The sequence below is a fragment of the Pleurodeles waltl genome, chromosome 4_1 (assembly GCF_031143425.1).
Source record: "Pleurodeles waltl isolate 20211129_DDA chromosome 4_1, aPleWal1.hap1.20221129, whole genome shotgun sequence".
Classification (NCBI taxonomy): Eukaryota; Metazoa; Chordata; class Amphibia; order Caudata; family Salamandridae; genus Pleurodeles; species Pleurodeles waltl.
Genome location: NC_090442.1, coordinates 358,455,501 through 358,472,320, shown reverse-complemented (window position 1 = coordinate 358,472,320; position 16,820 = coordinate 358,455,501). Strand labels below are relative to the sequence as shown.

The window sequence follows — 16,820 nt, the reverse complement described above, 5'->3', positions numbered from 1 at the left end:
AACTATTCAACACATACGCCTCCTCTGGAGAAATTTCAGGCACATCCACTGAAGCAAATATTATTGTTATTCCTAAGGAGGGTAAAGATCTCTTATTACCAAAGAACTATAGACCAATCTTGCTAATAAATCTTGACTGTAAAATTTATGCAACAATTCTAGACAAAAGACTCAATCCCTACCTACCTCAGCTAATTAGCAACTCACAAGTAGGATTCTTAAAAAAATAGGATGGCCAATGATAATTCACGACTTCCGTGCCATGCAAAAGAGAGAGCCAAGAACTTATCAATGTCAACAGTGGCCACAGCCTTAGATGCAGAGAAGGCTTTTGACAAGGTCTCTTGGACATTCCTAGGACAATCTCTTAAATACTTTAACCTTGGAAATGTCTTTATAAAAATGATCATGGCACTATACAATAACTCTAGGGCTGCTATCGCTATAAATGGCATGGTATCTATGTCTTTTAACCTCAAAAAAAGGCATGAGCAATGGTGTCCACTTTCATCCTCCCTTTTTCTGTTAGCCCTCAATCCGCTAATCTCACATATTAACAATAACCCACAGATATCAGGTATAGACTTTCAAAATAAAATAATCAAATTGATAGCCTACGCTGATGATATTTTAATCCTTTCCGATGACCCTCACTCATCCATTCAGGCTCTAACGCACACAATTGCACAATATTCCCATGTATATGGTTACAAATTAAATAGAGATAAATCAGAAGTGAAATCATTAAACCTGTTAGGTCCCCAAACTTTATTAGGGGATTCAGGACTTATTTGGCAACCAAATTACATAAAATACTTAGGTTTAGAATTTGGCTCAGATTTAATTGACACCCTACTTCATAATGAACACTCTTCAAAAAGTCAAACAGTTGCTAGATGGTTGGTCTCCAAGGTTTATCACCTGGTGGGGTTGTATCGAAACAATACAAATGATGATAACCCCCATAGTGAACTACTTAATAAGTATGCTTCCCTTATATCTCACTGATGACTTCCACCATAAAATAGATAAAATAATCAATAACTTTATATGGCACGGTAAGAAACCTATAATAGCCTTACACAAACTAAGACTCCCCAAATCTCTGGGTGGCCTTAATCTACCTAACTTTAAAAATTACCAATCAGCATTTCTTGACAAACAAGGCTCTTACTGGTTCTCACCACTCTCAAACTAAACTCCACTTTGGTATGAAGTAGAAAAAGCAATGTTGGGGAACCTAGATCCGAAAACCCTTCTCACTTCAACTGAGAAAAATATACCATACTCTAAATATATATTCAGAAACACTAAACGTGCACTACTTTCTATTAATAAGAAACTAAAAGTTAATCTGAAATCCTCTAATATTGCTTCCCCTTGGTACAACCCAAATATCAAGTACGAAGGCCAGACTCTTCATTAGCAATCATGGATAAACAAGGGCATTTACTACCCCAAACAACTGGGTACACTCTCTAATCCTTTTACCTTTGCGAATTTACGAAATATATACCTCATTGAAGAGAAGGACTTCTATAACTTCCTTAAACTTAAAGTAGCACTATCAAACACTCTCACTCTCTACGAGGACCCTTCAATCCTCTCATTACTCTTGAAATTATCCAAGTATAGCTACCAGGTTTCTAGAATATACCATTTCCTTCAACCATCAAATACCAATTTTCTGAGGAAGACCTTAGATTTCTGGAATAATCAATCTGACTCAGGGATTATAGACTCAGAATGGACAAAAATGTGGAGATCAGTGACCTTACACAAAGTCACCACGATTCTATCACAAACCAAATTCTGGACATTACATAATATTTTATGGACACCTTCTCGCCTACACACAGCAGATACTCCCTTTTGTTGGAATTGTCAGGAAGAGATTGGAAACCTCCCTCACCTGCTCTTTTCCTGTACACAAGTCCAAAACTTTTGGTCTGAAGTCTTCCTTTTTATCTCCAAACTGTTCCATATTAAACCGAGAAACAATTTCTCATACATAATTACTGGCTTCCTAGATGCCAATATCAAGTCGGAATCCGATCGCCTCTTTCTTGACCTTATCCTTACTGCAGCTATCAAGTCTGTTACCGCAAATTGGAAAGCTACACACAAAACCAGCTTTAAATCTTGGCTAAAATTGATAACTCAAATACGTGGTGCGGACAATACTGCTTTTCAACACTCTCCATGGAAAACTCACTCTCATACTATATGGGACACCTTTGATTACTTTTTTGCTTCCAACAAACCTCCATGAACAACTTCTACTTTGGGCTGTAGTCCGAACACCGAGGGCTCAAACCTCAACCCATTCAACTCAAACTATCTACTCCTCATTGCGATATAGATCTACATCTTACCCTATTTTTCACTTATTCTCTTATTTTTCTTACTCCTTTCTAAGTTACTGCTTCCTTGCACTTAATTATTCAACATATAAAGCGTTGCCCATGTATGTTTACAGTACCTTGTTCTCACTATTTATAATTATATAGTGGTTTAAGACAAGCCAATTATGTATGTAATTCTGTAACACTATCCACCTATGCTCTTTTCTTCTTGTTTTCTTTTTGCGTTTTAAATATAGAAGAATAAAATATCTTTCTGAACTTTAAAAAAAAAAAGGAGGGTATGTACAAAGCAGCCAACACCACTGTGAACTTCAATTAGATACAAAACAGAGACAGTAGTGTTCCAAGGACACCTTGCCGATCTATCATCAGCATAAGGGCCTTTTTCCCCTTACGTAAAAAGGTTCAACATGTGCAGTGGGTTCCTCAAACTCGTGTCACTCACGCAGCACAGACACAGCCGTACAAACTTTAATCATGCACAGAGCCCAGGTGAAGCTTAGGAGATGAAAACTTACAATGTCCTAAACATACCGGTAACGCAGGACTTGCACCAAAATTGTATGCTTTAACCACACAACACAAGCAGCAAGCTGATGGGAGCCCCGCAACAATAAGGGGCTTTATGAAGAAGTGTGATAGTGACTAAAGTCCCCTTACACGCACAAGACAGCTAAAAATGAGAGCGCACCGCAATGGTTACACAATTAACATTCAGGTGGTGTTAATGGGTCCTGGTTGTAACATTCTAGAGCCACCAATAACATGAGGGTGATGCCAATAATACTATGAGGCATTCCAACGGGTGCCTCAAGAAAGCAGAAGCCGAAAATTAACATGAGTTATGCTACTCAGTTAAACGCTGCTAGCTGCAGCTTATTACCACAAAGTTGATCAGCAAAGCTATTCATTTGCCCTACTGCTTCTGTGACAACTAGTACGAGCTATCTAAGCAAGAGCGAGATGTATTCTGGTGCCTGTAGTTTGCTATTAACACTACAAGCATAATCGCAAACGCCCAACACGAAAAGCGATGTGGAAATATGTTGTAATGTAATTACATGATTCACCCGCAAATGCTATGACTCAGAGGCATTCCAAGTGTTCAAATCATTAACATTTCTAAAGCGCGCTACTCACCCGTGCGGGTCTCAAGGCGCTAGGGGAAAAAGGGGGGTTATCGCTGCTCGAACAGCCAGGTCTTTAGGAGTCTCCGGAAAGCGGAGTGGTCCTGGGTGGTCCTGAGGCTGGTGGGGAGGGAGTTCCAGGTCTTGGCCGCCAGGAAGGAGAAAGATCTCCCACCTGCCGTGGTGTGTTCCAAGCATATTGTGATTTGTGTGGTTTTCCATTCGCGAGCAGTTGCTTGCTGACTGGCGAAGGGAGCACCACATCTGAGGAGTCACTAGCTTGATTAATAAAGGCCTCAAATCAATATTGCGGAGTGCAGCTTGATTACTACAAAATACAACTTAATTTATTTTGCTATGGGACAAAGTCTGGCAGGTACTGCAAGTCACAAGTGACATTGATACAACCAGCTGAACTGAATCCTATCCAAAAAGATTCAATAATGAGGCATGTCTGCTTAAGGTGGGAAGGCGCCAAACACTTATATGACAACTAGGACCTATAAACAATTCTTCAAATGCACTGACCAATAAACAGAAGTGCAAGAATGGGCTCAAGCAAGCCAACAGCAGGGTTAAGTCCCTGGAAATAGAAGAGGCAAAAGGGTGGCGAGACAATGCACGAGCAGGAAATAACGGAGACAGATACATGGTAAATACGGGGATGTGCTGAGTAAACAAAGCCAAATCCCTATTAGTTTCCATACTGGCTTCTCTTTTAACCTCTTATCAGCCCTCACACTGGGGAGCTACTCCATTAGTCTGTAGGGAAAGAGGATATGCTTCGGGTAAGAATGACTTCAAAAGCAACATTATCTAAAGCAGAAACACCTTCACACCTGGTGCGAGTATGGCAGAATTTATTCATACTTAGTGCATGACTAGTATGGCCAAAGTCTTGCTCTAGCAGTCTTATTAGCTTGACAAATTAAAAAAAAAAAAAAAAAACAGAAGCACCTCCAATGCCACACTATAACCTGCTACAAGATCTGAAATCTCCATCATGGTATTTAGGGAGGAGTCACTGAACCTAGTCAATTAATCCCACACCTGGCATACATAACAAGCAATGGTGAGACAGCTGGTCATTAAAATGTCTGGTTTACTCATAGATTCCACATACCTCTGCAAACTGTCTATCGGAAATAAAGCAGAAATGCAAACTTTTGTGCACACATCAAAACTGCACCAATGGCTCAGTAAACAAAGAAGACCTAAACCGCCCTACATTTGTCTCGTTGCTAGAATACCAATGATGACCTAAGCTTGAATGAATAAATGAATAGAGTTAAGGGGCTCTACAGCTGGTGCGGATTGTGTCGGGTGAGATGAACCTCAGCAATGATTAGAAAACCTTTTCCGTTCTTTCAGGTGACTGACGTGGGCTGGTGTGGCATTATGTATTTTTGTAGCAGTGCTACCAAATAAGAACATTTCCATAGAGTTTGCCACACCAAGGAGGTTCCACTGCTGTAACCACCGAAGTAAGATTATCTGTTGTAAGGGTTAGCCGCTTGTCTCTTGCTTTCTTGGTTTTTATTCCCCATTCCTCCCATTAGAATGGTGCCCTTTTCTTTTCCTCTGTTGACTTCTGTGACTGCAGGTCATCTTGAGCACCTGTTGATTTTTGAGCAGTCATAGCAAAGGGGTGCAGCTATAAGGGAGTTTGTAGGCCTATTGCATCCTTGTTATGCAAGAACAATGCGTCCACTTGGGTTTTTAGAAAGCTGAAATCACTTAAGGTGCTTATCAGTTGTTCTGGCTGCTATGCAACAAGTCTTAGAGACAGAAGTCCATCGCCCTGCTGAGACTGCCAAGCCATTTGCCAGGCAGGCTCAAGTGTGTCATGTGCACCTTTGTTTGCGTCTCGTGTTTATCAGTGCCACCCTTGTCTTTCCTGATCGCATGTCCTTCGTTCCAGGGACCTCATTTTCCACCAACCACATCCCAGTCACAAGAGAGAGTGCTTACATCAAACTGCACTATGGCAGTTAGTGGAGTTCTCAACATGTTAGGGGCACAAACACGCGTAGTCTAACTTGCGGGTGGCAGCTGGGCTTTGGCCTACCAACGCACTGTCAGCTGATTTAGGTGAATTTTATATTGTGAATGTGGACATGTTGAGCTGTCCCTTGTAAGTTTTGTTTTAGTTTTGGGGCTCTATGAGTCAGTGTTAAGGGTGAAAAGCGCTGGGGATGTTGATGCGGGGGGCATGAGGGAAGGGGGACACACAAGTCACACCTCAACCTAGTGGGGCCGCTTCCGTATGGCGGGGTTCAACCCTGTGTGGATCCATAGGCAGCCACCCTGCTTTGTCAGGACCACTTAACAGCTGACTCCTGGTATTTTTTGAGAAGATACAGTTGACTCGCAGCCCATCTTAGGGTGCTGCAGCTACTAAGTGCTCCCCTGCTGCTGCTGAGGAGACCCGGCTCCAGATGGTGATCCTGGTGCGGCTCCTCTGCACCCTAAAATGTAGGTGCCCTCTGCCAGAAAACCTAGTCCATACTAGGACGCATCCGAGTAGCAAGTAGGTGTGTGGCTTGGGCTGCGAGACGCGTTAGCTCAAAGTAAGCAGTCAGGTGGGTTAAAGGTGGACGGGTTCATATACGTTGTTTTGGAGCTGCTGGTCTTCTTCATCGCAACAGGTGGCAGCGGCAACCGGGGCAATCCAGGGAGCCACACTGCTTCAGTCCATGCCTCCAACCACTTCAGTTCGCCTCAAGCCGCCTATACACCTAAATCCCCCACCCCGTGCGGAGCAGCGAGTTGCAGAAGCGTCTCTCCGCGGCATCTCCAACCCAACTCGCTGCTCATTCACTAGCTCCTCCTCCAATGTGCAGCATCTCACTCACCTTATGTGGTCAGAAACTCGTCTGGAAGTGGCAGGCTGGCATAGACCAGTCAGCCTTGCACTAGCAGTTGGGCTAACATACAAGGGGCATCCCTAAGATGCCCTCTGTGTGCATTTTTCAATAAATCCCACACTGGCCTCAGTGTGGGTTTATTGTGCTGAGACGTTTGATACCAAACTTCCCAGTATTCAGTGTAGCCATTATGGTGCTGTGGAGCTCGTAATGACAGACTCCCAGACCATATAGTCAGTATGGCTACCCTGCACTTACAATGTCTAAGAATAGACAAAGACACTGGTGGGGCATAGTAATCATGCAGCTATGCCCTCACCTGTGGTATAGAGCACCCTGCCTTAGGGCTGTAAGGCCTGCTAGAGGGGTGACTTACCTATGCCACAGGTAGTGGTTTGTGGGGATAGCTGAGGGGAGTGCCATGCCGACCTTGTCTTTTCTCCCCACTAGCACACACAAGCTGCAAAGCAGTGTGCATGTACTGAGTGAGGGGTCCCTGAGGGTGACATAATACATGCTGCAGCCCTTAGGGACCTTCCCCGGCCACAGGGCCCCTGGCACCAGGGGAACCTTTTACGAAGGACTTAACTGTGTGCCAGGGCTGTGCCAATTGGGGAAACAAAGGTACAGTTTTAGGGAAAGAACACTGGTGCTGGGGCCTGGTTAGCAGGGTCCCAGCACATTTCCAATCAAAGCTGGCATTCACCCTAGGCAAAAAGTGGGAGGTGACCATGCCATCAGTGGCATTTTCCTACAGCCACGTACTCCATTCCTTTCCTCATTCTCAAAATTAAAGACCACAACCAGTAAGGCTGAGATGCAGACATCATTTTTTACCCTCTAAAAATTGCACCAGTGGCTGAGTAAATGCAGATGCCCTAAAATGCCCTGTATTTATTGTCTCATGGCTAGAATACCAATGAGGAGCTAAGCTTAACTGAAAGGCAAATCAACAACCAACATTAGCCAGCATTTTGAAGCAATGCCTTACTTTTTCTGCCACACAAATTAAGCATTCAAGGGAGATGGCTCCAGTCAGTTAAGTTAGCAAGCATTTCAAGAGACAGAGGCACCCCTTCAAAAAGGCAGTGAGCCCCTTTTTGCCCACAGCCTCGTCCTCCATTTCAGCGCCTGAAGGAGCCCTCCATGTGATTTTATAGGCCTGAGGAATGCCACAGTGTTTGTCCTGCCAAACAATGTGGGTCTGCGATGCAGCTGGTGGCCAACAGCAGCACTCTAAACATCTGCAATAGCAAGTGTCTCACTTCTACCACTCAAATAATTTGAGGATGTTTATTCATGTCATGATGTCCCACTGTAGGAGCCTCATGAACATCCTGCAAAACTTCACTTAGAGCCCAAGCCAAACTTTGATAGTTTATTTGCAACACTGCACTGTGTCAAGTAGTCATTTGTAGGCCTGTTGCATCATGATGTGTGTGGGGAGTAACTGGCGTTTATTTTCTTGCAGGAGGAGAAGGAGACGGTTACGAGGCTAATCAAAGATTATATGACTCCAGGGCTCCTGAACCATGGGTGACAGTGAAAATGACATTGACAAAATAAAGAGAAACACAGTTTTGTACACAATTCAGTTGCAAGAAACATAACTCCGTGGTACGAGATGCCAAGGTTTTGCTCAAGCATGGTTTTCAAACAGCACTACAGGTGTAGTTCAAAAAGCGATACTATAGAGAAATATACATATATTCTCTGAGATGTTATGCTACCATATCTGGTGTTTGGGGAGGGGACTGAGTCATGGTAGTGCCACTGAATTACCATATTCCTCCCCACCCCCACCTGACCCTCCCACTCCCCATGGACACCTCCCCTCAGACTGCAAATAGCTATTCTGTAGAGAATTACTTACCTTGTGTTAAGATTATATTTGGTAGGGATTTCAATTTGGTGATGAACGAGGAACAGGAAAGGATGGAGAATAGAAGGTGTATGTATGTATCAATATGGTATTTCTATAGCACAAACCCAGCCAAAAGGCAGCCAAGCTCTGTACATGGTCAAAGATAGGCATAAAATGAACAATTTGGTGAAGAGAAAGCTGAGCTGCTGTTTGTTAATGCATTCTGATGTTGTGTTCGTTGAAGGGGAGTTTTCAACAAATTTCTAAACTGGTGCAGTGTTGGGGGGGTCCTGATTGATGCAGGGATGCAGCTCCAGATCCTAGGTGCAGAGATGTAAAATGACTGCATACTTTCTTCTTCTCTTTTTTACACTTATGCAGGCTGATGGTTTCCTGGCTGTAGGTGTGCAGAGATCCACTAGAGATGATGAGCTTGTCTGTAAGGTAAGTGGGGGTGCTGGATGTGATAGCCTTAGTAAATGATGCAGCTGTTTGGAGATGATGTGCGCTGGCAAGGGGAGCCTATGGGGTCAAATTAAGATGTGGCTGAAGTAATCCTATTTCTTCAGGTGCTGGATTAAAAGTCCTTAAGCATCTAGAATACTCCTAAGGGGTGCCATTATGGTGGCCTGTCAAGCCATGGAGAAGGGTATTACCAGCAACCAATGCAAGAGTACGAAGGCTTTAACAGCAGTTCTGTAGCTGCTTTCTGGAAGAAGCGGTTTGTCTTCTTCTAGAAGACAGAGCTGGTACAAAGTTATCTGTTTCTTGGGTGTGTGTTCCCTGAGTGCGAGATTGGTGTTTAGGATGAATCCAAGTAACTAAACACTGGGTGGAAGCTGGGGCTTGAAACGGTCGTCATTGAGCAAGATTTGTACTGTATCTTTTTTATTGTTCTTGGCAACGATCAGGAATTCTGTCTTGGTTCAGGTAGGTGCGGGACAACCAAGTCTGGATGACTTCCAAGCAGAGTTGAAGGTGTTGGATACCTGAAGCAGAGAAGACTTTCAAGTAGAGTTGTATATCATCAGCATTTTGGGGAATTGTGATGCTGTAACCTGTGACTAGAGCACCAAACGACTCAATATACAGGTTAAAGATGGCAAGAGACAGTACGGAGCCCTAGGGGCTCCACAGGTGAGGTGGTTGTTTTGAGACCTGAACGTGCCCTAGTGAACAAACTGTTGCCTGCTGTAAAGGTAGGAGGAGAACCTGTGAAGGAAAATGCCAGTGAATACTTTGAGACTCCAGGCTGAGTATGAGGGTGGGATGTTTGACTGTGGGAAAGGCAGCTAAGAGGTCCAGCAATATCAAGAGGCGAGGGTCATAGGAGTGAGATAGGAGAATTCAGCAATAAAGTCCATGTTCTACCTTCCGCCTGGGAGGCTGGAAGATGAGATGGAAGGTGGTAGCCTGAGTTGCACAGAGTGGGAAATGGAAAATCAGCAGTTCCATGGGGTTTAATCTTATTTGCCTGCCTAGGGTGCAGGACCAATAGGAGTTATGGATGACAGCAAGGCCTCCTCCATTCTAATATGTGCTGTTCACATGATGGATGCTGTAACCTTTGGGAAAAAATAAGACCAGGATAAGCAAAGATGTGGGTATTAAAAAAAAAATTGTAATGAAGAGGGAGCTCAACTTGTATTAGGTGATGAGGTCTGCAATGTCTGATATATCGAGTACTGCAGAGCAAACGCTGATAAGCAGGAGTTGGAATGTGTTTCTGTAGTTTAAGGGTGTGTAGTAGTTAGTGGGATGGGCACAAGATTGGGTCTGTGTTGTGCGAATACTATGGGAGTGTGTGGGTCATCTACACCTGGGTGTGATTTTGGAGATTACCAGTATGGGGAACTAGGCTATGCACAACTTATATTACCTTAGCAATGGGGTTGGTGGATGTGTGAAGAAAGGCACACTGATACACCATACTGATTGATCAGGCTCATGACTGATTTTCAAGGACAGATTATTTTTTTTCAATCCCAGGTATATGGTCGGTAGGTTTAGAAATATGAACAATCTGGCAAGAGGCGTGTCAGCTTACTCTCCAACATGGAGAGTGTTGAAAACAATGAAGGTGAGCAGGACAGATACCGATCACCAAGCGAGTCGTCATCTACGTGAGCTCTGAAAAGGCCTCAGAGCAAAATGCATACTGAGGTAAGAGCACATTAGTTACTCATAAAAGACTGTTCGAAATTGTTTAGCAGGAAGGAAAAGGATGATAAATCAATAGGACAGTTACAAGATCTTGATGGGAAGGTGACAAAGGGGACATGGCCCATTCTTTTGTGACTTAGTTTTGATTTATTTAAACTGCAGATATAGGGATAGAACCGTTTGATCTGGAAGCCATGGTTGAGGAGAGGTTTCATACTGTTGGGTATAAACTTAATGCAAGTTGATGTTGGGGAGGAAATAATCCAGATTCAAGCTTGGAATGTATGTGGACTAAATGGCCTATTGGCAGTGTTTTCAGGCGCTGGGGTGCTCATGAAATGGGAAGTGGCATCAGGGGTCAGAAGCAACACTGGAGAGGTGGAGGGAGCTGATCATAAAGTATTTGTGTGCCCAGCTGGGAGGAATCAGTGATGGGGAGAGAGATGCCAGTGCCCTTTTGGTGTAAACTTGATCACCTTGTGCAGCGAGGAGCAAATGCACAGAAAAGAGTTTGGGCCCTCGAAGCGAAGCCCTTGATCCATCAGACTGGGTCATGGTGAGTCCTCGGAACATGCACGGGTGCCTCTAGACTGGAGGTTAGGCACCAGAGTGCACTTGGTTAAGTCTGTGGAGCTCATATGTGAAAGGGATAATGAGCAAATGTTACTTTAGGAGGTAAGGAACGTAGGGTGATATTCTTCTGACTATAAGGGAGCCCATGTAATTCCTGAGATAAGTTGGAGGTTTTCAGAAAAGAGTTGGGCTTCAAAATAAAACTTGGAAGTCTCAAAAATTGGATTTAAACATGGCAAAGGAAAAGGCTGGAGCACTACAAAACAAACCAAAAGAATCAGACTGCGTGTACATACTGATTGTTTTCTGGGAATGTGAGACAAGGTGTAGTCTGATCCCCATTTGTGGCAGGAAAAATTGCTTTAGCGACGATGTCAAACATGTATGGGCTTCACAAATATTCGACCTGCCATAAAGGATATCTTGAATCCCTTCACCCTAGGATGGGTGTGGTGTGCTTCAAGAGTTAGAAAGTAGTACAGTTGTAGGAAATTAAGTATACAAGAGTAACCCCTATCGGCTCAAGGGCTATGTATTAAAACATAATTAATTCACTGCTACATCATTATGTCAATAACTCAAATGTTTGCAGAGCTAACAATTACACTCCATGTATTGCATAATCCACATTAAGTCCATGTAGGAAAGCCAAAACAACAAGCATTTGCAATGCAATAGGTCTTGCATTTACTTGAGTTGGAGTTATTGACATTGTAAATCTTTAACTGGACTTCTTTTACCACATTAACTGATCAACCCTGCCGCTTATTTTGGTCCTTTCTTTCACATAATGCCAGTGGCCCTGCATATAATTAAAGGGCTAGTAAGGCCTACTAATATTTTTTAAACAAGGCCCTTATAACACAAACTACTCTTAGCTGAAAAACAAATGTTCCAGCCATGAGAGAGTTTTAACAGACACTGAATGGTGGGAGGAGTTATTTTGGTGTCCCCACCAAAACAGTGTGGTGACCCAGAGATGATATAGACAGAAAGAGAATGCGGTAAAGCTTTGGTGGTGGTCCCTTTGTCCTAGGACCACCGCAGGCTGAGTTATGAGCAAAAATGTTTTCTAAAATTAATGCCTGCAAAGCACTATGGGGTGAATTTCCCAAGTGCAGTGAATATTGTAGTATCGGCTCTCCCGCTGTGTCTGGAGAGCAGCTTTGAGGATTTCTGTGTTTTATCAATTACAAGTGTTTTTGTGAAAGTTATAGAGCATGAAGGGGAGAGCCAAAAGAAATTACTCTGATTAGGTAACAGTGTGAACAATGTGACCAGTGCTTCAATCTCACTGATGGAGTTCATGCTGTGAGCGCCAAGACCGCCATGGAGCATGAAGGGGAGAGACAAGAGAAAAAAAATAGTTCACCCACGCTGATAAATATCAGCAATTGTACAATAATCCATGTATTAGGGTCAGTCTGCAAGGTGGTACCAAAACTGGCCCAAGACAGGAAAAACGTAAAGCATTTACCAATGACATAAAGGGATTTTTTAAAGGCAAGCCTATGAACGAGTGAAAATGATGGGCGTGAGATGGACGTGGTTAAAAGCCCATAGAATGCTTACAACGGGTCGAAAAGCGTTTGCACACGGCCTAAAAAATTGACAGGCAACTTCATATTTGTAATAGGAAAAGACCCAATTTTAGATGCAGAAGAGCTGAGAAGATGGAACCAGAAAAAAACTAATCTACCAAGTATGATATTTTAAAAAGACATGAAAAAGCAGCTATCCTCTGGAAGAGTGACTATAACAAGAAAAAACAACAGAAGGATGCACTTATCAGATGCACTAAAAAAAACTAATCAAGCCTGCTTTTATCCAATGTAAATTACCAATGAATATACTAAATTCCTGTATTAAACATTCCCTTCAGAAGAACAATCAGACCATCCAGCATGCAGCAAAAACAAAAATTCCAAAATCAACTATTTAGTAACAGCCTGCAACTAGATCAGCAGGCAGAGAGATGTGATGCCAGTGTGAATATCCTAATGCACGTCCCTTTCCAAAGCACCCAACAACCTGACTACCTTAAGTGCCATCACAAATGCCATAAGCCAGCCTAGCTGGTAGATAAAGACAGCTGCAAACAAAGACTAATTAAGTATGAGAACACCTTGACTTAATCTTCTTGAGAGTCCCTCTATAGTACCCCGTATTGCAGAATGGTTCTATTCTGGTATCGTTCCCAGGCTCCTGTGGGCCCAACTGCATCTCACACCCTCTCACACCATGGTGCCCTGACTCCTGTGATCTTGCACAGCACCCGATCTTCTGTGCCAACACCCTGGCATCCAATCTCCTATCTCTCCTTGCCTGCAATATCCAGTTTCCTGTGCACCCAGAGCATCTGCTCTCCAGTGCCTAGTCTCTTTTTCCCCCCACAACATTCTCTCTCCCTTTACCTCTGATAGCCTGTCTTCTGGGTGTCCAGCGACAGAGTACACTGTGCAAACCCAATCCCCGCTGAACATTTACGATACCTGTGCTCTCTCTGGCACCAAACACTCCTGTTTCAAGCTCGCTCGAAATGCTGGTTCTATTCATTAAGGTAATGGACGCAGCCTGCTGGGAAATAGCTGCTGGGAAATAGCTGCTGGACAGCTTGCCTGGCACAACTCAGCGCCCACAACTCAGCACCAGGTCACATACAGAATACCAAGCAGCATTTCGGTGAAAGACACGGTTTGTAGTAAATTTTAAGTTTTCCTACCACAAAATGTGCCTAACAAGCTACAACATCTGTGGAGAGTCTGTGCAATTTAAAACCCTTGGAACAAGCACAAGGAGAACTATGCAGGAGTCTTGGTGCTTGTGTATACTTAACCCATCCTTTCTTGCTCTAGGCCCACTTCACAGGCACTGAGCAAGAGTACTGCGCAAGCACTTCAGGGGTCTTACATTTCATTCTTCACGGTTTCTACCATGCAGTGCTTAAGTGAGCGTTTCCTGGCAGTGTAATCTTGCATTTTTATTTTCATTTTTTGTTGATAATTTGTTTTTTTGCTTTGCAAAACGTCTGTACTATGCAGAGATAGTTTTAAAATATTATTTTCAAACATCCTTTTGTGTCCGTATGTGTTAGCATTCCTTATAAAAGGAAATACCAATCAATGCAATCATTTGTGTCCATTTCAACAATCGCACATTAAAGCAATATGCATGTCACCTGAACATGTATACAACCATTCAAGTAAATAAATATTTGTTTAGATTTATTCTCAACTCCACATATAAGTACCTTCAAAACTATACACGGTACACAGACATGGACTTAAGAATCTATACAGTCCTTCTAAAACATACCTTGACAACATAGTGGTAGTTCACATTCTGCAGTCAATATTGTTGCAGGTGGATATTAAAAACTGTGGCAGAACATTCCTCTTCCAACGGCGAACCTCAAGAACAGCAATTCTGTGATTCCAAAATTCAATACTTACATGTCTTCTGGAGTCCAATGAAGAAGAAGTTTGACCTTTCCAGTGTCTTCTTTCCTTTTTGCCATTACCTAAAGAAATGAGAGAAATACTAGAAAATCGAATTATGGAAATAATCTGTATTCCTAATACAAATCGGCGGTGAGATGCAACACTGCCATCTGCTACCAGGATCACGTTAAGAAGCTTTTTAAGTAGCCAATACATCTTTATTACAAGGGTAATCAACGGTTGTGCACCAACATTCTCGTTTGACAGCGAAACGTTTTGGTGATACATAAAGAGGCCTGTAGTGAAAGTGAGAGAGTTTTCAGTATAGTCTGCCTTTAATTCATGGAAAAAAAGAAACCTGGTCAGGGTTGTACTTAAGTCCTTGGATGACAAGGAAGTGTTTTTTTGTGGTGGAGGACAAGGGCCTCAAAGGAGAAGAAGATGCTAGAGAAGGAACAAACAGCAGGCAGGGGATGGTGCAAGTAGCAGGAGGCACACACATTAGGGTGGAAAGTAGAGGAAAGGAAGAGAGCAAAGGGAAATAGGAGAGTGGGCAGAAGGAAGAGCACACAGGGGAAGAAGGGCACAAGGGCACCTCCCCTACAACCATAAGGAACCAATGTCACACCTCCCGTGCCTAGCAATAAGAAACAGAGCCTCACCTCACCCGTAGCAGTGAGGAACTGATGTTGCACCGCCTACAGCAACACCTCACCTCCCAAACATCGCGCAATGTCTGTTTCCTCATCCTTTTCCACAGAACTGTACCTGGGGTCCAGGTGCCTCCGTGACTAGCCCACACTCCCTTGCAAGTGGCATCGGACTGTTGGAAACAACTCGGTCAAGATAATGTGATAGCCCAGTTAGAGCTATGGTGTTTCTATGCATTATACTAAGATTTAATCTTTGAAAATCCGTATCTTTACTTGTGTATGTTGGATTTTTGTCGCTTTGGTCTAGTGTCAAATAAATATTGGGCATTTTCAGGGTCGAGCGCAAAGCGCTCTGTCCCTGTTGTGATCTCTCTATGGGCTTGTAACCATGCCCATGTCAGGCCCATCACTTTGGTTGGTTTGTGGGCTTGCCTTTTACAATTTGCTTCATTTCATTAGTGAAAGGCATGCATATGTAATGCCTATTTCGGTGTTTAGCCCTCCTCGAGCGCACAGGCCAACTACTGAAAACATACAAGGCTCCATGTTTTCCGTATGGTTTCTGGACTACTTTTTCTCTTTATTTGGTAGGCAGCGCGATCTCGCTAGGCAGTAGTCGAGCGCTTTGCATGACGACTCTGTTACATGGATATTTGCCCTTTTTGCCAGTTACACGGATATTTGCACTTTTGCTGATACGTTTCACTGTGAGTCAACTTCTGTTTCCTTTAGTGTGTTTGTTTTGTGCTCATGGCGGCCTTTGGCTCGCTTATGTGAAACTGTTTTACTTTTCAGTTTATGTGGCAAGAAAAGTCTGGTTAGGAGTTTACAACACTAATTGCAACTTCTACATTGCATTTCATACATGTCGAAATACATTTTTTACCTGTGCTATTTAACTAGAGACGTGCACCGCCCTGTGTCATTATTAACATTTCACTATAGGCTTATTATGGCCTTTTACTCCATGTAACTCCATAGAACTTTTCCAAAAATTTAACAGACGCTCTTAGGTAAGGTTTCGTCTTAACGCCTATATTAATTCTAGTTGTCAATAATATTTTTTAGTCTCACCACTATTCATCAATCTAGGTCATGGTGGACCATTAATTTTAAGTTTGAGTACAGCTCTACATCATTATGTGCATGGGTGATTTCTGTATGTTTATTGATGACCGTCTTATTCATGATTTTTTGGTGTAAACATCTGGGACAGTTTGATGATGGACAACACTACTTTAGAAATAGACCAATACAGTCTATAAATTCTCTCACAGTTTCTTGCAATCATACACTTGAACACAGTGTTAGATTTTTGTACTGTTTATGAGAGTTAGTTTGCCAAACATTTTATCTCATACACTCTTATTTTTCTCTTCCCCTAAAGAATATTTTAAATACAAGATTTTTCTTATTAGACTTTGACGTTATCTTCCTCGATATATGGTATGCTGTTTTCTTTTTAATAACAACTGAATACTTTTTAGTTAATCCTTGTGTACTATTTGTGTCTTTGGTTGAACTTTATTAAATGTTATCACTCTCATATATGGACATTCTGCTAAATTTTTGGTGTGCCCTGGTGACCTTATGAATTAACTTTGGTTGAGTGGCCTTCCAGTCAACGCAACACACACCCTCAGTGGTTGGGTGTGCACACCAGTGTGGCACCCAGGTGAAGAATCTCTATGATGATTGGAACACTATCTCCCTAGCAACTATATGGACATTTGGGATGTGCGAACCTGGTAGCATAACCACCTTCTT

General features: G+C 42.8%; 1 protein-coding gene across 3 annotated transcripts in view; it reads right to left on the bottom strand.

Annotated features, from left to right (window-relative positions):
- The window catches only part of AEBP2 (AE binding protein 2), a 213,341-nt gene that overhangs the window by 70,338 nt on the left and 126,183 nt on the right, over window positions 1-16,820 (bottom strand). For all 3 annotated transcript variants that reach the window (XM_069228516.1, XM_069228517.1, XM_069228515.1), the window contains exon 7: window positions 14,413-14,480. In XM_069228516.1, the coding sequence (XP_069084617.1) occupies window positions 14,413-14,480 (68 nt within the window). The remainder of the gene's footprint in view (window positions 1-14,412; window positions 14,481-16,820) is intronic.